General features: G+C 41.1%; 1 protein-coding gene across 1 annotated transcript in view; it reads right to left on the bottom strand.

Moving 5' to 3' along the window:
- Positions 1–500: 500 nt before the first annotated feature.
- The window catches only part of tnmd (tenomodulin), a 52,051-nt gene continuing 28,086 nt past the window's right edge, over positions 501–24,465 (bottom strand). Inside the window, exons 3-7 of the mRNA XM_015351530.2 lie at positions 19,453–19,593; positions 16,282–16,389; positions 10,256–10,409; positions 8,012–8,124; positions 501–2,061 (exon numbers count right to left, since the gene is read on the bottom strand). Of these exons, the coding sequence (XP_015207016.1) occupies positions 1,852–2,061; positions 8,012–8,124; positions 10,256–10,409; positions 16,282–16,389; positions 19,453–19,593 (726 nt within the window). The 3' untranslated portion in view covers positions 501–1,851. The remainder of the gene's footprint in view (positions 2,062–8,011; positions 8,125–10,255; positions 10,410–16,281; positions 16,390–19,452; positions 19,594–24,465) is intronic.

Here is a 24,465-nt window from a genome sequence, read left to right as displayed (position 1 = left end):
CACTATAAAATATCACCATCCCAGGTTCTGTGGTGTGAAGCCAGACATTTTTCTGTTTTGCTTTAACATTTCAAAGATTGTACATAAATAACTTTCTCTCTGCTCTGTTTACAATCACACTGCATTCTGTACATAAAAATGATAGTGTTTAAATATTGGAAAAGAGCCTCATATTAGAGATTGAGAGAAAGAGAAGAAAAAGGATAAATTTCAAAATCTTTCCATTCAAGATTGTCTTTGAACTGTGTTTTTCTTTCTTTTCTTCATAGATGAAAGGAACGGCTTCGTTTTTAAACGCACACCCATGCTTTTCTATTCCTGTTTTTTTTTTGGGGGGGGTCATTTCACATTCTTATTCTAATTTTATTTGCAATTACATACACCACCCAAATGAAACCCCTCATGGGGAGAAAATACACCCCCAAGCACATTTACATTTCAAATAAATCAAAATTTGATTGAAATTATTTATTTCAAAATTCCATTTCTATGGTGGGGGATGTCTCCATTGTCGTTGGGGAATTTCCTGGGATTTTGTCCCCAGCACTGCTGGTAAAACATGCCCACACACGTGCACGTGCATTAGGGGGCGCTGCCGAAATTCTTGAAAGGAGGGGGGAGGCGGCAATGAGGAGGAAGAATTGCAAAAGCCAGCTGTCGGGTCTCAAAGTGACCACCAGCCACAGAGCAGGACGAGCCTGATGCCCTCCTGGCATTCGTAATGTGAGAGAGAGAGGGAGAGAGAGATCTACTCCTGTACCAGAGGCGTGAAACTCCAGGAGCAGCCCTGTGACAGCTTGGAAATTTATCACAGAGAAAAACTTAATAAATAGATTTTTACACCACAGATCTGCATGATTAAACCTGTAATTTATTAGAGCATGCTAATGTATCACATTAAAAATACTGTAAAAAGGTACAGTTTATCGCATTTCATAATTTATTTCACTGAGGCTATTTTTTTCTGAGTTGACAAGGAGGGATAAGAGAAGAGCGAAGGGCCCAGAGATGAATGTGCATCACAGAGGGGGGCCTGCCAGTCAAGTCCCTGCAACACCACAAGGGGTAATTGAGTGGCCTGAAGAGCTCTCATACCGAACAAGCAAGTTAATAGTGTTAATATATAAAAAATGCCGACTTACTCAGTAATTATTAGGGTGAAAAGGCTGAATTTCACTCAGAGGTATATTCACATAAAAAAGCAGACTTCCCTGTTCCTTGTGTGTTATAATGGTGATATCTCAGGCTACAGGCTCAGAAAGGAAAGCGGACATGTAAAACAAAAAACGATTTTAAGGAGAAGCAGTGCCGTGAAAAAAATAAAACAGGAAGTCAAGCCAATACAAAGACGTGTACTAGAGATACAGGAAAACAGAATAAAAAGGGACAGACAATAATGAAAGTGATTAGGCAGTGGAAACACCTAGTCTAATTGTCAGGGCCCAGATGGAGGACACTGAACCTATTGTACAAGAAAGTAAGGCTCTTGGCATAAAAACACCAGCTGCAGAGCCAGGAATCTTGAATGATTATTATTAAATTCCAAAGACTGTAATTTTGTAATGCAATGACTTGAATTTCTTTTGTGAAAGTTAAATAAGGAAAAAAAAATACATGATAAGAAATGGTTAAATTAGAATAGGAATATGTTTTAACATAACCTGTAAACATAAGTAACAAAATGCTACAAAACGCCTAGTCTAACTTCAAACATACCTCCCCCCTTATAAAAGCAGGTGAACCCTGAAATTCTAGGCACGAGTAATCAAAACAATAGTTCACGTTGTTGATGGTCTGGGACAATCCTGTCCAGTCCAGAGTGTAGATGAGCTTCACGCAGGAGGGCCCTGTTCAGACCCTTCCAAGCATGCGAGCAATCCACCAGTTGCATGGCATCACAATCCTGCAGATCACAACGCCCCCGTGGTAGTAGTAGGGGTGGGGCATGTAGCCACCCAGGGGCTGATAGTAACGCTGGCAGAAACGGTAACCACGGCGACAGTGCTGGCAGCAGACCCCCGTCTCGTCCAGTCTGTCGTCCAGCTCGATTCCGTTCTCCCTCTGTGAGGAACAGCAGACACAGGGCAGCTCAGAGAACAGGTGTAAGGAGGTGGCTTAACGTTACCCCGTCATGCTATAAGAAAGCTCAATGTCTCAACTGAGGGCAGGACGGAACTGACTCGACTGTTTCTGAATGAAGTGTTAATCAGCAGAGGGGGTATGAGTACGAATTGTGCAGAAATACAGCGTGTCTTTCAGCAGCTGGACTTCACACAGCGGGAGAGAGCACATGGCCATAACACACTGCACTGAAGCCACTTAGCACTCTGATCATTTTCTCTTTAGATCTTTTGATGGATCAGGACAAAGCCTTCCCTGACAGCTGCTTGATATCAGAGTTTCAGAAAAAAATGCTCAGCTTCCCAAATTTGCTTAATTTGTGTTTGTTGTTCACAATGTACAGTATGCTGTGTTTGAACAACAGCTGTCTTAAGCTCGTAGTTCTGTAGGTATATTAAAAATGGTACCTTTTATTTGCTGGTACAGTATTTTATACAGTATTTAGACACCTTTTACATGTTGTCTGAACCAGTCTCTTCTGGAATCCTAAAATGAATCTACTGTCAGATTTACTTTGCTTCCTGTATCTTGGCCCACATTTTGTATTGCTTTCACATCTTTAGTGCTCCCTGACAATCTTCAGTAGAAGTGTTTGTTCACTTGTTTTTCCTTTTCCTCATGAATAGAAATGCATGTCAGTGGTCAGGCATGCTTCTCTGGGCTGCATTTCTACTAACCTCTTCACTGCAAGTCTAGAGCCCACGTGACCACTGCATCTCACCTGCAGTGCAACTGCATCATACCGTATCATAACAAAAGTGATCTTAACTGTATAATAACATGATTAATTGAATGCAGAAACACTCTTTTGTAGGCTGATCGCTAAAGATGCCCTGCTCTTCTTCTGTAGTTGGCTTTTTTCTGTTACATGATAGGGTCCATGAAAGACTGTAAATGAAAACATTTCATTTGTCTTATATAGATATGGATGAACTGTTTGTTAACCACACCTGCTTAACCACTATAATCACTGCATCACACGGGGAGAATGAGGGCCAGAGCCTGTTCTTTCCTGTGCAGCTTCTGTGCGTCCTTTGGCTATCATGCGCTGGGTTTTCTACAGCGCCCAAGAGGATCCTGTGCACAACACAGGGGAGACGCGCATCTCTCACTCATGTGAGCGATGAACTGTTTGTTAACCACACCTGCTTAACCACTATAATCACTGCATCACACGGGGAGAATGAGGGCCAGAGCCTGTTCTTTCCTGTACAGCTTCTGTGCGTCCTTTGGCTATCATGCGCTGGGTTTTCTACAGCGCCCAAGAGGATCCTGTGCACAACACAGGGGAGACGCGCATCTCTCACTCATGTGAGCGAGAAATGCATGAAGTGAAGAGCATTTTCAATGGCTCAGGCCTCAGGTTCTGGGAAGTCGCAGCCAGCAGGCCAGCCCAGGCAGGAGTCAGCAGCACCTGTGCTGCAGTGCTCCATGTGCTGTCTGACCAACAGGATGAGTCACCTGGAGCTCTCTACAGTGGAGCACAGAAAACCAGAACTGGGGGCACCGGGCTCGAAGGGGCAAACTGATTATCACGAGAGCTGCATTGACTCTTGTCTCCAAAACAATTCAGATATTGACAGACAGCACCCATTGTCCATGGCATGTCCTCAGTAGCCCCTCACACACAGCCACTTACTCTCTGAATTAGCAGGTGGAGATTCACATGGACCTGAGACACTGGGATGATGATATTGTTGGGATACCAGAGCAGACTTTGGGACAGAAGCTCTGGTGGCATTTCTTCAGTGTTTCCTGTGCTGCAGGAGGAGGCAGAGAGGTAAAGTCTGTGATCTAACCTACAAGGTGCACAACCAGCTGTGCAATCCCAACCAAGCTGCCACACTTCCACACACAGGGGGAGGAGGAACTCGGCAGGTCAGTGTCAGTATTCATGCGGACGGCCAAGCCTTGACTCGCAGCTGCAGGGACACACTGGCCTGTCCCCGAGGCAGCAGCAGGGACACACTGGCCTGTCCCCGAGGCAGCTGCAGGCAGCAGCTCTGCCGCTGTGCTGAAGGAGAAGAACAAACACGATGCTTCGGGGGGGTGGGGTTGGGTGGGGGGGCATGAGCAAGGCGGTCCAGAGAATAATGGCGACGTTTAACCTTAACACTGACACCTGAATCAAAATGGCTTTTTTATGAGAAGCTGGAGCAAGTAACAGCATGATGGTAATGCTCTTGATCTGGGTTACCGAGGCATCAAACACGACACAGAACGCCCTTGACCTTTCTTTCTATGACGCTAGGAACACATCTCGGCACTCCCAGCTTTCCTGTCTGATCCCAGGTTGCCCACTGAAGTTTTGTCTGGGGGCGTTGCTTTCAATTAAAGTGGTCCTGGCACCGCTGGATGAGAGGATAATTGCACAATATTTGTTATTGCTGGCAGGACCCCCTTCCCTGCCTCCCCCTCCTGCTCCATCCCCAGGCCCCACTATTTCTTCATCTCCAGCAACAGGCTGAGCTTTGTCTTCCTCCCCAGCAGGCTGTCTCTGACATTGACTTTAAGTGAAATGGACAATCCTAAAGCAATTAGCAGAATAATTATTGTGTAACGAGAATCCTTTGTTTTGCTCTTACGGGAAGGGCCTAGAATTTTATGAGGGTTAAATGAAACCAGAACGCAGTGTACATTGGGTAGAATTATCTGCTCTTCTCTGGATCACTGTGCACATTCACACAAAGCTCTGTGATTTAAGTAGGATTGAAAGGCAGGCTTGCATCCAGAAACAGTAGCCTAGGGCTGCACGAGAAAAGCTGTACTACAGTCTACCTCCAGCAGGAGGCGATCAAAAACACAGTTCTGACTGTAACATAAGATTAGATCACTTTATTAGCCATATACAATTTCCTGCATTAGGAATTTGTCTTTTCGCATACCCTAGCTTGCTTGCCACGAGACACAGACACACAGACTGGGAGAGAAGTTTGGGGTCAGAGTGCAGAGTCAGCCATTGTACAGCACCCCTGGAGCAGCTGGGGTTAAGGGCCTTGCTCAGGGGCCCAACAAAGTAGGACTCCTCTGCCAGCTGTGGGATTTGAAATGGCAACCTTCCAGCCACAGGTGCAGATCCTGAGCCACAATGCTACAGCTCCACCCAAAGTGCACTTCTTAATGCACACTGCAATTCATCTGGCACATCTTAATGAGCAAGGATCTATTGCATTTATATATTACTTTTTATATAAAAGGGCACAATTAATATATTTAATCATTTATGATAGTGTGATAAATATTTCCAGTGGGAGTGGCTAAGCTGTTATTGATTAACATATTTGCATTTTATGTCAATCTGGTACTCAGTTATTCTACTTTGAAAACATATGTAAACAACGTTCTGCCACAATGGATGATTTAATCAGAGAGATGAAGGCATGCATATGTATTACAGAAAAACAAGTTATTCATAATTCAGCCTGCTTTGGGGGGAAAGTTGGAGGCTTAAAGCTGAAAGTAGGTTCAAATGATGCCAGAAAACAACTGAATCTTCCTTTCATCAGAAAATTATCAATGTATGCTGCCCTTTAAAATTCAATACCAACTCAAATCGAATCACTCTTGCATTTACATTTATAATGGCTTGTGGTAGCCAACAGAACACAGTACCTTGGGAAATTTGTCCAACTGGTAATAAACAAGCAACATTAATTAATGATAGGAGTAATTATTTCAGCATTCATTGTGTTTTCAGTCACACATTAAAATATGTGCCAGTCCCTGGAGCATAATCTTAAACATTTAATATGAATGAGCCTGTCATGTAGAAAACTTTGTCAGGACCATTCAAAATGAATTCATCAGCACATAACAAGTGGAATGCATTTAAATGATTAATGCTTACTTTTAAATTCTGCTGTTTCTATAAAATTCTGCCCCGGAAAACAAACAAACATCTCACACTTTGTACAATACAATGAGCACCAGGGGCTGTGCAGGAATCTAGAATCTGGCTAGCTTTTACCTAAGAGGAAAATTAGCCCTCGGTTCCGGTTTGCCCAGGAGAGACAGTGGTTTAATCCGGATCCTAGTCTGCAGTGCTCCCATTTGGAAGGCCCATCTAGCCTGGGCTAAACTGTGAGGGTCACATTGAGGCTACTCAGCTACCTCTAAACACTCCGGTTAGGGCTGTATTTTCAAGTTGGACAGCTGAGCAGACGAGGGCCCAATCATCTAGGAAGCGTATCTGTGGAATGTAGGTCAAGGTCCATGGTGCAGTTTCTCTAATGCGCCAGGATGAGAGCTATTCAGTTTGAAAGATGTCCAGGAATGCTCCACAGCTCGACGCTTAAGCATGGCAGCTGTGGCGAAAGGTCAGCCTTATATTTCCCGCAACCTCTGTCACCAGAGTTTTAATGATTATTTATGAAAAGTGCACAGCGGGGAAGACTGCTGCGAAATATTAATGCTTCCCCATGGCCAGCCTGCAATGGCATTGTGAGATGAAGGCGAGAACTTAGAGCTTTTAGGAAAGGTCAATGATACCTGCCTTCTCACCAGCCTTCACAAGACACTTGCTGAAGTGTCCAACACAAAATCTGCCTGCTCTACACCAAGCATGCACGATATGCATCATAAAGTACTCACTTTTGTGAAAGGGGATCTCCTTCTTTCCACTGTAATCATACATTTCCATTTCACTTTTTATTGTTTCGTTGTGTCTTTGCACTTTAAACCTAACAAAAAGTCTAGGGCATCTATCACAGAAGGTGTATTTTAATGCTGTAAAATTCTAAGTATATCTCAGAGTGCAGGTACAGTACCGTAGCCAGGAGACAAAAACAGGTCTGGACAGAGAACCCAGAGAGTGTTCCACCCGGGCCCAGCTGCTGAATTGGGGTATTCTGGGTCTGCTCACTGTGCTTGGCGCCTGCACCCCTGGGTGACCTGCTTTCTCTGAGCCCAGCAGAGGGGCTGCAGCAGGCTGCTCTCCCTCTCAATGTATTCACTTGTTATTTTTAACGGCTTTGCTGCTCAGCTGCTGCCACAAAACAGGACAGTTTGGGGAAAAGGCAGATTCTTTGAAGAGGAAAAACCATCAAGGCTTCAAAAGGCAATATTAATTAACTTGTGTGTCACAGCCAGTGGAGTCATCTGATAGATAAGATGGATCTGATCTGTTGTTTTCCCTAATTTCTCCAAAGCCCCATGTCTTAATGCACTGTTATTGGGATTACAATAAAGATATTCACTATAGTGCTTATTTTCTTCTTTTCACTATGGGTAAAACTGGGTTTGTGAGTTTAGGATTGGGCAATCTGCTAATCAAAGCTTTGCAGCATCTCTGAAGCAACACCTACTCCCCCCTTGAAAAAACAGGTGCCTCCCATGATAAAACTGAATTACTTAGAAGTACATTTTTTAAATTGGATTAGCGGCATTTGCAATTGCACTTGTTAATATTGTAAGTGTGTTTTTGTCCTGTATGTACTGACTTTTAGAGTTGTGTGTGCGCCTGGAACACAATGTTGCCACAGCTGTTGTGCTGTATCTACCAGTTTCTTACTTAAACCTAAGGTGCTTGTTAATTAAGGAATAATTAATGAATCCATTCATTCATTAACTAATGACCTGAGGAAAAAATGCAGCAAAGCTACTAGTACCCTAGAAGAATGAGACAGCAGAAATTTTCCTACTAAGGAGAAATTGAAGAAAACACACCTTGCTATACAGTACTATTCCCTTGTGTTTAAGACAGTTCATTCTGTAATGTCATTAATTGTTTAAAATTTTGCTCATTTTTAAAAAGGACCCATTGACAAGTATTTTGCACCATTAAATCATTGTTTTTTAAACTTTCCCTTCTGTGGTAAAACAGGACATGAGGAGAGCTATCACGTGTCCACTCCCAGGTTGTCGACGCTGCATGGGTAAACGGAGAACTCACGTAGTCATTGACGTCCAGGTAATCTGTGACATCACGGGCCTGCCGCCGACCTTTCACCCCAGCCTCAGACTCCTTCTCCACCTCCGCGTCCACAGTGTCATGGAGCTTGGCGTCTGTGAGGGCAGGACACAGAGGAACAGTGGTGAGAACATCTTCACAGGTGATCTTTAAGGAAAACATGAGGCTCCAGAGTTATCTCACCCATAACACTCTCAAGCTCAGAAACATGAAACCAAGCCCAAACAAAACTGGGGTATTAATATTATGTGATTCTGTCTCATTTTCAGAACCTCTTCTTTGATCCAAATGCAAAAATAATTTGAACAATGGAGATACAGTACTTTCTTCCTAGAATTAAGAATCTTAACAGTATGTCTTAAAGACATGTGGTAGAAACATTTAATTTATTGTAAGAGAAAGGTAGATGCATATATGGTATAACAGTACAATATGGCTACAGATAAACCACCTCCTTCCCTTTTTTAAGAATAATTATTATTATAATTATCTGGAACTGTGTTTTTCATACAACATAAATTCTAATGCTCCTGAGAGGCAATTAACATGCAACTTATGCATTAAAGGAAGTGTAGGCAGTGATGACAAATTTGTGAAAAGATGTCCAATAGAGACCTGGGAAGCTATCAGGCTGACCTTCCAAAGCAAAAGCAACCTGAATGATGACAACAGATAGTGGCCTGAGAGATAACCAGCCTCTGTGGCCCGTCAGAAACCAGACACGCACCTCTCTGCCTGACAGCCCTGTGCTGTATGCTAATGAGCTAATAATGTCCTGTTTAAAACACTAGCAATCAAACAGCTTCATCAGGACGTTCCCTTGAAAAGCTTGTGCAGGGGGTTCCAAAAAAGAAATCTAAAGGCTCCTGCAAGGTGATTTATTGTTAGGTGGCCTGTAAGCATGGTGCTCCCTTTCGGTCTTCTGTCGCGTGGACGCGTGTCTGCATGTGTTTTTCTCTATTCGTCCGAATGTTTCACTCAAAAGCCCACCTTCAGCATGCCAGAGAGAAATTTCACTACAGTGTGGTGAACTACAAACAAAGAAGTTTACTTCTGTTACGACCCCAAGCGTCTAGAGGTAAAGGGGTGTAACATTTAGGATAGTTTTTGGATGCAGGTGGGTTCTGGTGAGGGACTTAGGAACATGATAACAAGTGTTGGTGCCAAAAGTGATTATTTTAAGGTGAATAAGTGACTGGTACGTAATAGGACACACTAACACACAGGGAGGGGGAACTAGAGCGGTGCCACAGAAAAGAAAATAAACAAAATGGAGCTCACTAAGAAAGTGAGGGAAAGCGCACCTGACTACAGAAGAAAACCTGAAACACTCGGCCTTCGGCGTCTTCAACACCCTAGCTAACCTTCACTGACTACCCAAAACCATACAAGACAAACGGCACTCACTCATACTAAACAAGTGTACCAATACAGAAATCCACCATGTGTGCAGAATGTACCCAACAACCTTAACTAAACCAATACACAAAAGTTCACAAGTGAACTACGAATACCAAGGGGAAAACGAGACTAGACACAAGTAACAGGGTACAAAAGAACACAGAGATTGATACAACACATCTGGACAAGGTAATTGCTAAACAAGGATAAACACAAACAAACAAATGAAAGTACAAGGAGACTAACACAAACCAACAAAAGCCGAAGCTATACAAAAACATGCACCGGAACCGGAGCTGAGCTGAGCTGACCTGGACCAAAGTCAAACGAAAGGCCCATTTATTCTGAAAACCTCCAAGTTATATACTGAATAAGCTTCATTCTGATTGGCCAAGAAGCTGATTGATGATGACGTAATACGGAAACAATGGTGTAATGATGGACCAATGGGGGAGGGAGAACAATCAAGGTCAGGAAGTGTGGAACATAGCAACAAAAACACACATGGACCACACACTGGGACATAACAACTACACTGGTTAAATTTAGTCTAAATAGATGAAGATCACATTTGTGTAGAATCAGCAGAAACAAGTTTTATATACATAATAAAAACTGCCTTTTCTTTTTCAGTTATTTATCTGGCTAACATTACATTATGCTCATACTGGATCAGATGAAACATTCCACAATTATTAAAAAAGTCTCAGGCGAAAAAATGTATTCCATGATGAAATGGGTTATTTGTCTACCTGATTTCTTCTTGATTTAGAGCACAAACAGAAACCTTCCAGACAGTCCTGCCCTGCATGGAGGAGACCTTACCGTTCAGAGATGAGGGGTGGATCCAGTGCACGGGCAGGTGTTCACACATTTCTGAGATTCTGGAGCTGAGCAGGACAGCTCGGTTCTCAATGGGCTCCTCTGCAGGGACCCAGACCTGTGAGTCTTCAAACTGCGTATCTGCAATCTCAGTGCCCTGCCATCAAGAAAGACATGCAGAGAATGGAGGAAAACAGCCCTGCCTTCATTTCTCATCTCTTTGGTCTGTCTTCAGAAGGCTTCACCTGTCAAAAGCAACTCAGCTAATCTTTTTATTCCGAGCTTTACTCATAGAAAAATAAAATTGCAGTTCATGTTTCCGTTTCTCCAAGCACTGTAATTTTACATAGAACTTTCAAGTCACACAATGTGCTCATCTGTCTCTCTGTGGTGTTCCATGTTGTTTTACAACAACAATGTATTTTATAGCAGCTTTAAAAGCAAGCATCTCAAAGCATTTCACACTACATAAAAACACATTACACAATAAAATATAATTAAAGAAAATTACTAAGCAGATAAAACAAAACAGATATGAAGACAATTTATCACCTTACTTTATTACAACTCCATACTATATACTACTTAATTATCTTTACCACTGTACAATGCAGTAAAGCTCTTAAAGACAAGACATACTGTATGTATATAAGACATAATGTATAATATAATACATAATATAAGACATAGTGTATAATACTCCTTAGAAATTTTAGGGACTTCCTCAACAACTCAACTTCCCTGCCAGCTCTGTGTAATTAATTATACCAGTAACTACAGACCCTTCAAAACACAATATGGATGCAAAAGTGACAGAAGATGCTTAGTATTGCCGGACTTTCTTATGAATGAAACCATTACAGTTTGTTTAGTGACTGTAACAAGAGGAAGGCTTTTGTCAGTATTTAAAGTGCACAGCCCTCAGGCCTAACAAACTACAACACCCCCCTCCCTCGCTCTCACCCAAAACCTGAACACATTAATACCCTTAATTTATGGAGACTTGAGTTCATGAGCTGTAAAGTAAACTATTATTACTTAATGATTGTGAATGCGTGTCATTTCCATTTAATAAAGATATATGAAGCTACTTGGGTAATTTATTCATATATAGCACAAATAAATTTGTGTGTTGCTCATTTAATCAAATGCATATGCAAATGTTGTTCATGTACCAATGTTAATTAGTGTATGAAACAGAAAACAGTTCTCTTGACAAATGTTTTCACTAGATTCTTTTCTTGGAGTCTAAAGCTTAATTGCACATTAGTTAAGCTTGATATAAAGCCTTGGAGCTAAACTGTAAATCTTTAGAATTTATATTAAACTATTGTATCCAAATGATTTTGCTGTTGCTTTAATAACAGTGCATTTCCTCCCCGGAAGCTTCAGAGAGAGGCGATATGAGAAGAGACTATGATAATAGATGCTGCTGTTCCTGGGGAGGCTATACTGTGTGTCTAGCAGGGGTGCACAGTGAGCAGAACACGGCAGGCACTGCCGGTGCAGGTCTGAGCTTTGCGGCTGCCTGCCTCTGGCCAGGATTAACCCAGCAGTGGTGCTCAACACTGTGGGCCCTGCAAGGGTGGTCCGGGCTCGAGTCAGGGGATCTCTGTCGCAGTGGCGCCTGCGAGCTGGCAGCGGGGGCGAGCTGTGGCCCCGGCTGTGATGCCAGATCTTGAACTTGCGGTGTGAGTAAGAGGTGGTTGCCCACACAAGTGCTCTGTGGGGACACTGCGTTGCTGGTGCTGATTGAGCAGCTGTACTAGTGAGCTGTTTCCAAAGTAAGGCAGGTAAAAGGAAACGTTTGGCCAAACTCAATTTGGAAAAATAAAACAAGAAGAAAGCATGTAGTTGCTCTGACTGCCTCAATATTTCACCAGTCCCCAGTGGTTTTTCTTGCCTTTGATACTTTTACCCATTATAACAAACAAAAGGTGGTTATGAATACATATCTGCTTGCAGCCTGCGCTGTTTTCCTTTGCTGGAGAATTTAAAAACCTATAGAAAAAAAAGTATTTTAATTGCCCTTTTTAACTGTTAAAGGAAATAAAGTATTCCTTACAAGTAAATAGAGGTTATGACACAGATTTCAGTACAACATGACTTCAGCTTCAGAGTTGAGAAATGAACCAATAATTTGTAAGAGAGGATGCCTTGGGGGAGTTGTGAAGGTCATTACTCAAGAGTGGAATAAAAACTGTGTACACCAGAGCAGCCCCAATATTGCATGATAATTAGAATTTTATAGGCTGCAAACACCTATGAGGTTCCTTGGTGTTGACGGTGTTATACTGAGTGTGGCCCCAGGCATTTTTAGGAACAGGACCTCCTCTCACATGCTTTTCCTGGTGAGAAATAGTTCTGCTCATGCACAAGGAAAGAATTTAAACACAAAACATGGGCAGTACACTCTAACACTTAATGGTGTTTTATAACCATTAATATATTTCAATATCTCTTTCAGGAAGCTATATTTAAAGTATATATCTGATATAGAAAATTAATTAACAACTGGGTCTGTTAAGAGTGTAGAGTGCTAAGGAGGAGCAAAGCTATTTACAGTAATACTTGATGTCCAGTTGCAACCTGCCAGACTCCTTCATCACTGACCGTGACTGGAGCAGCCACCTAATAATTTTGAGCACAGTTTGAGATGTGGACCTTTAAAAGTGAAAGTGGCCCCTGTGTGAAATCTTTATATACAGTCTTCTCTACAAATACTGGCTATGTACAAATACTTCCTCAACAACCATGTGATTCTGTGTTTTTTTGCTGAGAAAGTGAACAAGTCTGTTTTCTCTTAAATTAAACTCATAATTAAAGAAAGGTTTAGATGAACGATTTGTTTAATCACGCGGGTAATTAGCCTGTTCGAAAGGGTGTGATACCTGGAGTTCAGCTGCGCTCTGCCAGCTTCTCTTCAGGGTTGTATGAGGTTCAGATTTTCAGGTTTGTGAAAGATTGAGGGCCTCCTTTTCTCCAGTAAGGGTTGTAATTTAATGGTGATTTGTTCTGTTTTGATGATTTACAAAGTCAAGGCAACCATATGGATTCCCGTGAAGCAGAAAGTTTGTATTTATAAATGTTTTGTACCTGTTTTGCAATTGAGTGGATTTCAGAGATTTATCTTAGGTACAGAGTAAACTAGTTTTGTCTCCAAAAAAACTTTCCCATGCTGTACAACCATATGCTGTACTTGTAATGACCTGTATTTACATTTTGCTCATCCTGATATTTACTTTTAAAATGTAGTTAGCTCTCTTTAGAATTTGTAAATCCAGTTTAATTTTAGACGTCTGAAGTATAGTAAAACATGAATATTTACTTTCAGCCAAAAGATAAAGGAACTGGAATTTGACAAACCACAGATGGCAAATTTGTAGCTTTCTCTGAACAAGAAACAAAAAAAGAAAAAAGGAAACTTGCTCAAATGTGAGGGCGTGTAAAAATCAAACACAAGTCAAGACTGCCAGGACCTTTGAATTAATTTGCACTGTTTCAGTGAAGATGCCAAAGCTGAATTGAAAAGAGACAAAGTTTGTGAGGGGTCCACGTGAGAGAAAGTGCCTTTGCTTCCTCTCAACAGTTTCACACACAACACATTCATTCCTTCACAGCAAAAAGCACCAGGGAGCTCTCAGGTTAGATGATGAGAACCAAGTCACCTGTTGCTCCAGCTGCTCAAAATCCTAATCGTTCCTGACGTTATCTTTTTCAAAGCTGTCAAATACAGCAGATCACAAGCAAACTCCTCTTTACACATTTTGCCTCCTGCACCCCTCCTCCAGCCCACGTCCTGGCCCTTGGTTCACTCCTCTGTCTGCAGGGGGGACCCAGCCTGCTGGTCCTCCGGACAAGGGGACGACACTCAATAAACACTGCCTCACATCTAATTCTAGGGTGTTGTGAATTGCGCCGTCTGCTGCTCTCGCAGATCTGAGCTTTTCTCTCTTGACTGCTGTGGATGCTGCTTATGTGACTGAGCTGGCAGTGAGGCTTTCTTTCTGTGTTTTGGACTGTGTCCCTGCTTTCCTGCTCAAATTTCGCATCTTGGCTCTTAGACAGTCCATCACTATCTTTGTCAATGTGTCCCTGAAAGTTTTCCTTGTACTTACATGCCTAATTTGCAGGCCATTACAGCCGTTTTCAGGCCTGGGCCTTGAAGCGCTTCAGAACATCAGTCCTCTTTGTAATCTGACTTTTCTCCAGAAGTCCTGGAACAGGCAGCGGCAGCTCAATTACAATCTCATTTTGTACCTAATGAGCTCTCTGAACCTTTCACTTCTGTGTTTATACAGGTGCCTATACAAAGACACAGCACTGAATCAGCCCTTGTTAAGGTAATAATTTGCTGATGTGTCGTAACTCTTGGACTGTTAATATTCTCCTCCTTCTGGATATAAATGTAGTTTTACATACTGTTAATCATGGTGTTTTTCCGATTTGTATGGATACCCATAGTCATAGTCATATGGATAGTCATAAATCATAGTGATCACTGATGCTTCTGTTGATTGATTTGTCTCCTGATAGGAGCTTATGTGTAAATCCTGGTTATGTGAAATATGATAATGTCTCAGTTACTCAAGGTGTTCCACAGGTTCTCTACTGGGACCTTCACAGTTAAATATTTACATGTTGTCTCTTGGTTAGGTTAATTGTCGTCACAGACTTGGGTTTCTATGTTTATGACACTCACATTTACTTGCATGTGTAATTATATACTACAGCAGCATTTTTTAACTTTACAGGTGTCCATCTTACACAACATACAGTACATACCTTTATTTCATCGACATTTACCTACTGCAATGCCTGACTTACTGCACTATCAATGAAGCTACAAGAGGATTAAGTGTGTCCAGAGCTGCTCCTTGTGTACAAACTAAAGGTACTGTATGTGAGAACATAACTTCCGTCCTCGTTACACTGCACTGGCTCCCTTTGAAATTTAGAAAGCTTTAGAGTTCTCCTGCTCATGCATAAGGCACAAACGAATGGTCTAGTTCCAGGTTATCTTTAAGGACGTACTGCATAGGCATAAAGCTTAGCTCTTAGGCTGAGATCTGCTGCTTCAGGCCTCCTCACGGGTGACAGATCCTCCTCACTCTGCCAAAGACCAGGTATCAGATCATGGGCCACGGAGATCTCATGTGCAGAACCACATCTCTGTTTGACTGAATGCTGTCAATCTGTCCTGGGCCAAAGTAGGTTGACCCAAATCTTGACCTGCATATCCAACTCCAACTCTGCAACCCAGTATGCTGGGCAGCTGTGAAAGCCCTCCAAGAAAGACTTGTGAGCTCAACACAGTGGGCCATATTGGATGAGAAAGGATTGAGCAGAGGATATAATGACCACCATGGCTTGGAGCACAAATGAAAAAACAACATGCAGAAGACAACGGCACTACTTCCTAATGATTCATGGGCCACCTGAGCTTCTCACGAGTGTGGGAGACAGAAGAGAGTACGAAGAATTGCATTGACCCAGGGTCAGCAGAAATCCAAGGAGTAAACACCTTCAAATCCCATTTTAATAGCTTACTTTTTTTTTCTCAGGGCCTTTTATTCCTTTCCTAAAGGCTATTTACCCAAAACGATGGGCGCAGTCAATTAAAAATTAATGTAGGTTGAAAGACTGTGAATGAATGCAAACATACTCCTGCAGTCAAGCAGGGACGAGGCATCACGACTGCTGTGTGAAACTGTCCTGAAAGGCACACTGCACCTGTACGGTCTGTACGCTGGTGTTGTGAGGGCGTCTTTAAAATGAGTCTGCTCTGTGAGTTACTATAGAGTAGGGGACCCACATTCAAGCTCTAGGGAACCAGTGAGGGAAATCTTTTTTGCACTATTTATTTGGTTATTTCTTATCACAGGAGGAGATTAATACCTTGCCAAAAATATCTTAGTTTGATAAGTATTCTTCTGTGAGTCTGACAAATTCTGTGTAATAAAACAAAGTTATTTATACCAACTGCTTCCAGCTGAAAATTCAAGTATTCCTAGGAGAGCAGCTCTCACCTCCACGTCCATGTCTTCCCGCTGCACTGCTGTGATTTCGGGAAACTCTTTGGTTTGCGCCCTGATGTAGCATCTCTGATGTCTGGCAAAGAGGACTGCAGCTATTCCCTTGGCAAGGAAAGACAAAGGTAAAAAACTGTCACTGGGATAAAGCACAGTTATTGTTAGCATCAGTCTGCAACAAATATTTTTCTATTTTAGGACAGCAAAAAAGACTCTCCTTCAACAGAGGTGTTAAAGAATTCCCAACGTTCCCGCAATATTTCTGCAAGAAGGTTTAGTCTTTAAAAAAAACGCACACACAAAAGGGTTAAACTTTGAAATGCTCTGAAGTCACCACGGGCTTCAAGTGCTTCTCCTGAAACCAGATCGTTGATCCTCTGCCATACAGATTCCTTCCCTTTGCACTAGTGGAAAAAAATCCATCTCACAGGCCTAAATATTTCATTGGATTTGTTTCCAGTGACATACCCAGTGTCTCTCCTCCTGCAGGAAAACACCGAAACCGAATCTGATTTCAGTAGTAAAGGAAAAACAAACCATTACATAAAACTAGACTTTGGGACTGGTTTTCATTTGAAATATTTCATCTTATTTCTCACTTCAGTGCTACAGTTGGTTATTTTTTCTTTCAAAATAAAGACTACCATGAAAATCAGCCACCTTCAATGATGCACTAAATACTTTTACACAATAACATCTCAAACATGTTATCAATCAGTTAATATAATCAAACAGATGCCTTTTTTTCCTTTTAAATCGCTAAATTTTAAAAACCTGATATAAATGATACCTGATTTAATCATGCATACATAATTAGCTTTAAAAAATAAAACACCAAATGCAGGCATAGCTACACATTTAGACCTCCTTGCTGCGATGGGCTCCTGCTTAATTTGCTGTAATAGTAATCCTCCACACTAAAGAAAGAACAATCTAGAGATGAGATGATTACAAAGGTTGTTCAACCAGAAAATAAAGAAAAGACAGTTCATTAAAGGGAAAGCAATGGGAAAAGGATGCGATTAAAAATAAAATGTCAAAATACCGCCTCATGGTTTTACTGATTAAATAAACATAGATACAGAAACAGCTTCCCGTTGAACAATTATCTGATTGTGACCATCAGCCATCCCAGCTGCTCTGTGTAACGCAGGGAGAGGTGAGGGATCACCATTCTAATCTCCGTTGTATCAGTTGTTTCTTTCTGTTTGCATTTATGGGCTGTCAGTGCCAATGACATGCCGAGGAAATAATACTTAGGATGCATCCTTTCAAATTATCTGTGAGCCTGCTTCACAAAATTAATAAACACAACTCAGTGTGTCTCACTGGCAGTGTGCTTCGCAGCAAAGTGCTGAACTAGTTACAATGACTTGCTCAAAAGTCTCAAGTGTTTTTCACATGGCTTAGAAATGTGTCCAAATTGCATGTGAAAGTGGGTGTAAATATATTAAAAATGTAAATAAAATGTTATCACATAGAAAAGATGAAGAAACCCAATTATTTAGAAAAGCACATCTGAATGTCAGAGCCTCACAGATGTGTATTTATATTTTGTATTAAATTAAGAAATGTGAGACGCTGGCTCATCTGGTTTGAATTAAACAGAAGACAAGGAATTTGGTGATATGAGCTTTTTCTGTGCCTCTACAGCCCACATTCCTACACTGCCAAGAAGCCCTGAGCTGTACAGCCTTCTGATCCTTAGCCATTTCCAAGGCAAAGGTTTCTAGACAAAGTGGTACTGTTATTTAAATCTATATTTATACTGTTTTTACATATTTATTTGGCTGATGCTTTCATCCAAAGTGATTGACATTATCACCTGTTTATGCAGCTGGGTTTGTTAACAAGAGCAGTTTGGGATTAAGTACTTTGGTCAAGAATATAACATCATCGTCTCAACTGGGAATCTGAACCCACATCCTTCCAGTTATGAGAACAGAACCCTGAGCACAGGGTTACCCTGGTTTCCTGTAGGTATGTTTCTTGCAAGGTTCTAGTCCCTGCAGGTTCCACCAGAAAACAAGTGAGCTTTAAAGGAAACAAAAGGACAAAACCATAATAACAGGAGTGGAAACGCATGGAAAGTACACTGAAGATTGAGATTGCACCTCTTTATGTACTGAAGGGTGGCTGGAGTCTGTAACAAGCATCCCAGCCATGTTGTCAAAACTGACGCTCTGGCTTCTTTCAAATGACTGCGTAAATTCCTCAGAACAATCAGCTATTAACAACCAGACAAGTTTCATTTTGAAACCTTTATGTTCTTAATGCTACTGTACACCCATGGATCCTGGCTAACCATTGCTACACCTGTAACCCGATCAGAGAGATCTGCTGACCATGACTACACCTCAGAGCCCTGCTTGTTTCTTTTAGAACTGAGGCCCGTGTGCTGTGACTGTAAATAGCAAAGCAATGAAGAAAATTCCACCTAAGCAATAGGACCAGAGTGTCCAGCTGCTGCCTTTTTGATAGCAGGCTGGCGGAAGGAGAGAGCGAGAATGTGTATGTGGGGGGTTCTTTTATGAAGAATAAAGAACAAATTTTGCTGGTGATTGTTATCGAAAATAAATTTCCAGTGTTTGAATACAGGCAATTTTGCACGACAAAAGGGCAAAAGATGTACCATGTAATATTCATCAAAGACATCCCTTAAGACTATTAAAAATGAAAGACAAAGGGACCAGCTACTACGAGCAATGATATAGGTCCAGAGTTTTAAAGCCTGCATTGTAGTGAACAATTGGTTCACCGCACACTGGAGACAAGGTCAATAATTAATACTGCTCTCCTCCTGTCGGCAAAGAGACCAGAGACAGATTCACAATGAGCTAACTCCATTGTATACCGCGGAATAACAAAAGACATCTGAAAGAAAAGAAGCGAGGCAATCTGTGAAAAAATGAAAATCTCAAAAGATTTTGACAAGAACGAGGCTAAGGTTTCAGTTTCAGTTTTCTTTCTTGAAACGCTTCTAGTTTATACAGTATCGCTCCTACTAAAAATACACGATTAATGGCACAAACTCTACTTCCGTGGCAGATTCGCTTTAAGCTTAATTGTTTAATATGCATTTTCACCTCCTCGTAAGACATACGTTTTTGGATACAATGCATAGTTGTTAAATGAAGAATCTGAAGTCGGTGTGAATCTGCGTATTACATTTTTAAAGTCGTGAACCTCCAGGACTTCGTCCGTGCCGTTCCCTGTCCGGAAGATCTCCAGCCGGTTGGCGGGGTCGATCTCCATCAGACTGTCCACCTCCACCCCGTCCAGCAGCACGCGGTACTGCAAGCCGTACACCTGCAGGAAGAGCACAGGACAGCCACAGCACGCTGACACAGCACAGGAGAGCCAGGGCGAGCTGGGAGACAGTACATAGTGCAAAAGCGCTATTGTGAACCACAAACGATTTTAGACCGATTAGTGATCTAATTATTAATACTTCCCAGTGATTGTTGATAAGTGCAGGGCTGGCAGTGTATTGTGCAAAATATCAAGATTTAAAAAAATGTAATTACATGTGTTAACATAATACAGTGTATTTCTTGAAACTTTTTAGTTGAGAGCCTGAATTCACAGGGCTGACAGGCTGAAAATCAACTTTAATTTAATGGTCCTACTCAAGGGTTACCAGATTATACAGGGAGACTTTTTTGCAGTGCACATTCGTAGCTGTTTTTCTTTAGTCTGCAGCAGAAGTCACTGAACTCTTGAGTTTTTTGTCCTTTGGTTGAGTATACACAGGTAACTCTTCCAAAGAAGAATGATTTATGCCTACTAGCCTAAACACACAGCACACACTGCCTGATGAATATTTATGCAAGAGTAATGTTTTCTTTTTAGCTGGAGTATTATTTCAAAGATCTCATATAACAGTCTTCAATAAAGACACAAGTTTGCTCTTTGAACTCTTCACAATATGTACAGTAGCTCCTGAAGAAATAAACAATGGCTTTCATCTAAAACAAAAAAAATATATTTTTTGCTGTTCTGCTGTTTAAGAGCCTACAATAGATTATTTACAATCTGAGCAAAGTGGTGTCACTTGGTCATGAATTAAGTAGAAAAAAAACAGTAATGTAATAATATTACATTAGTATTTTCTGATGTGGAAAACAAAACAAACTGTCCAGCACATCCACCTGTTCAAATGCACAGTACACTGAGTATTGCAAGACATTTATTGTGCACCTGTGATGTTTTGGATAGAAACATCAATAGAAAACTTTCTTTTTACAGTCTCTGTAAGGGATTTAACTTTTTTCTTGAATTTGTCAAATTATAAATTGCTTCTTTCCCTTTTTAGCCAAATAACATACAAACTGTTTTATGTGGATCTTTAAATATGAGGCCAAAAACCCATCATTTTCAGAAACTATGAATAAAATCACAATACCTTACAATTGAACCAAGCTACAATTGAGAACAATTGCCCTTTTCCTTTCAGCTTCATTTTTTTCCATTATGCTTCCACTAAAAGAACACAGTTCCTAAACTCTTTTCTTTACTTCCTTTGTCTTTTATTCATAGCTAAATCCATTGTAATTGGGTTCTCTTCAACAAACTTTGCAGCAATTCTACTATTCTGCTCAGCAATAGCTGCCTGCGTGAGTAACACAGAACCTTGACTTTGTGAAGAAATAATTATAATGGCAGTTGATTTCTTGTTTGTGACGGAACTCATGGAGGCCTGTTAACACACAGCAATTCAAAAAGTGTCCAGAGGAAAAGAAAGAACACAATTTGTGGTTTTAAAATAATTTTCACCAAGGGCATAACATAGAAAAGTGAATGCATTATGAACCTCTGTTTGGCTGTATGCCCAGTTATGTGCTTTAAGATTTCAGGTGAGTTCTCTCATTATAAGGACAGTGGTGGTAGAATCTATCCTCCACTAATTATTAATTTTAGTTTAATTTAGTTTTCTTTCTTTAGTTTCCGTCTAAAATGCTCTACAACCACTTCTACTTTGCTCTTGTGAGCACGCAAATAAGAGAAAAAAAGTTTTAATATATATTTGCAATTGCTGTTTATTTTTCCATTTTTCTACAAGGAAACATGAATGATTTGGCTACTGGACTGAATGCAACAACATCTGTGCTGTGTGCAGGAAGGAGATCCTGAGTGTGTGAAATGAGCTGTCAGAGCCGCTGGTCACGAGAGTCGGTGCCACTGGAACAGTGGCGAGTGTCTCTGTGGTGTGACAACTGCTTTCATCCGCACTGCCTGCTGATTTCGGGAAGCGCCCGGCAGACTCACGCGCTCCCCAGTGCTCAGCGGCTCTTTAAACTACTACTGTCCACAGTGTGGGGCTCCCCTGCACTCGGACGGAGAGTGTTTTCTCATCAGACCACGTCAGAAGAGCTGAACAAGTTTGAAAGAATGTGCCTTCTATGGCATAAAAGCTACTGAGTCCGATAACTTGGCCACCATACTAAAACTGGGAACGTGGGAAGACTACATACAATATTTGTACACAGTAGAAACTCATTATTTAGATTAGTTATTAAACCAAACATTGAGATTTCTGAATAAAATGAGGCTTACATTGTACTTTCACATCCCATTAGGCTTCTTAACTTATCTTCTATGCTAGAAGACATCCCTGAGATTTTTTTCTTATTCAATAGGAACTTTTATTTAAGACTGAGACAGGGGAGACATTCTTCCATTTCCTCCCCTCAGAATTTCTGAGTGATGGAAAATGACAGAAGAGAGCAAAATGCCACACGCACACACTTGGAAACCAGAGAGAACCCTATCAATTACCGACAAAACCTACATACAGAAATGCATTATTCCAAACTTATGAAAATCCTCACTCCCTAAAATACAAATCCACAAAATCTAGTCAGTAAATCATGGAGGTGTAACATATTTTGATATGATTGTTAACTATGAACACTTATTCCACATTTCAAATCAATAGCTTAGAATGTTGTGCCAGTCTGAATTTAAGCAGTAGGTAAAATGTGTTTTTTTTGTGTCTCTAGACCTGGAAGAGGTAATTAAATCCTTAAACTTACATTTTCACTGGTTAATAATTACTATTTATTAATGTTTCAAATTAACATTACATATAAAAACATACAAACCTGCAGGGATATGGCCTATATTTTAAGTTATGTGCAGCAGAGTTATACAACAGAAATGTCATGTTGTTTTCATTTACTCCAATTGTTACTTAATTAAGTGCCTGTCAAGTAAACAAAACAAACACCTGAATGTAACTAACAAAGACATTGAAATATAAGGTATTCGAAATGATGAAACACACTAATTTTAAAAAGCATGCCCTTTTCAAAACTGATTGGTAGAAAACAGAAATGACATTGCAGCCACACAGTCATCTTATTCATGTGCTGTGTCTTGGCTGCAAAATTGACTGGGTTGGCTCATTTCACAGGCTCTTTAAATAACATAGCATGCAAACAGTGAGATTAGCTTAATTGATTTTAATTAAGCCTAAGTGAACAATTTAGCCAAACAATAATATCAATAATAATTACAATAACAATATACAGTAAAGACTTGCTAATCTTTTCATTTGCGATTGTTTTGCATTTTTTCAGAGAAAAGCTTCAGTAATTATGTAAATCAGAATCAAAACACAAATCCTGAGTTAATCTGCACTGGAGATAAGCTTCAGTAAAGTAAAGTTGCAGATTCATGTTAAACTAATGTGGCCCTAAGCACTGCATCGACTGTCGGGACCTAGTTTAAAAATTGCTTCTCTTCAAAAATACAGTACTTAATTAGTGCGGTTAACAAAGTTTTAATGAAAATATGTGCTATTTTGTACATAAGAACACCATAAAGGTTACTGATGAGGCCCAGCCTGTCCATCCGCTTGCTGTATTTTGTGTTCGAATGACATTTCCATCTCTCCGCTTGTGGCTCAAAACACAATATTGTCATAGGGACACGAGTGCTGCTGCCTCCCAGCTCTTGGGCTCTTCTGTGTGGAGTCTTCTCCCCAGCTACCCCAGTTTCCCCAGTTTCCTCCTTTCTTCCAAAGCCGTCGTGCCCAGTTCAACTGGAGTCTTTGCCTTATCCCTGTGTGCACCTGTGATGGGCTGTGAACTGGGGAGTTGTCTGAAGAACAGTTGTCTCATCATGACCCTTCCAGCACTACCATTGCCAAAGATATTGGGTACCAACAGCGGGCTTTCTGGTAATGGATAGGTAAGTAATTAATTTTAATTAATTTCTTTCAAATTCACTTGGAAAATTTGCAGAGCGCAAAAGTCTTTACACACATGAAGATAACAGTGGCGCTTCAGAGATTAATCAAGATAAGCAACCATAGAGCCAGGCACAATATAAATACGCTTCATGTCCTCTGCATTTCTTGCACGCAGAGCTCTAGTTTCTTTTTCAATTAACCCACCTAGATGGGTTGGCATCTGGAGTCTAGCCCAAGACAATAATCCAGAGAGACTCAGCTAACCAGTCAGACAGCAGCACACAGGGAAAGAATCCAGACATGCCTCCAATTAGACCTGACCGAAAATCTGTCACAACCTTTCCAGGGCAAAAGAATTTCAGGAGGCAATGAGCCAAACAGCAGAAAACACTTTCACCTTCGCAACGCTGTATAGCAGCTTGAGAAAAAGCTACTCACTCACATGCAAACACACAGAGTTTTTTTTTCTTTTTGCAGCTCACCATATCTTGTTTTCTCTCATGCAGTTCTGCTTTCAATTACATTATGGTACACAGAGAAGAGAAAAGAGAAAATAAGGGCAAGAGAAAGAATTAAAGGGAACGAGAGCCCCCCTAGACTTCATCACTGTATTGAGGTCTCAGTGACACTAGGGGAGTGGAACAGAAGGAAGTGCTCATGAGCTCAGGACAGCTTGCGAGCTGATGGCTGTCAGTCAGGGGTCAAGCAGTAGAGCTGACCCACTGACTCAGGGAGGAGCAACACTGGACCAGGAGGAAGGGCAGCTGCATTGCTGAGAGGGGAGCAGTGCAGGCAATTTACCAGCAACATTAGTAATGAGAGACACTCTGCTGAAGGCACAGAAACAACGACGTCACCTTTAAAACGTCACTGAAAATGCCAGCATATTAGCTAAGAAGTGACCTTGCTCAAGAGAAAGACCATCTTGGACCCCAGACATAGCTAAGATGATTAACAAGAACACACTCAAGACAGGATTCTCAGCC

This window comes from Lepisosteus oculatus, chromosome 8 (assembly GCF_040954835.1).
Source record: "Lepisosteus oculatus isolate fLepOcu1 chromosome 8, fLepOcu1.hap2, whole genome shotgun sequence".
In the NCBI taxonomy this organism is placed as follows: Eukaryota; Metazoa; Chordata; class Actinopteri; order Semionotiformes; family Lepisosteidae; genus Lepisosteus; species Lepisosteus oculatus.
Note: the sequence above shows the minus strand (reverse complement) of the source record. Positions and strands in the feature narration are given on the sequence as shown.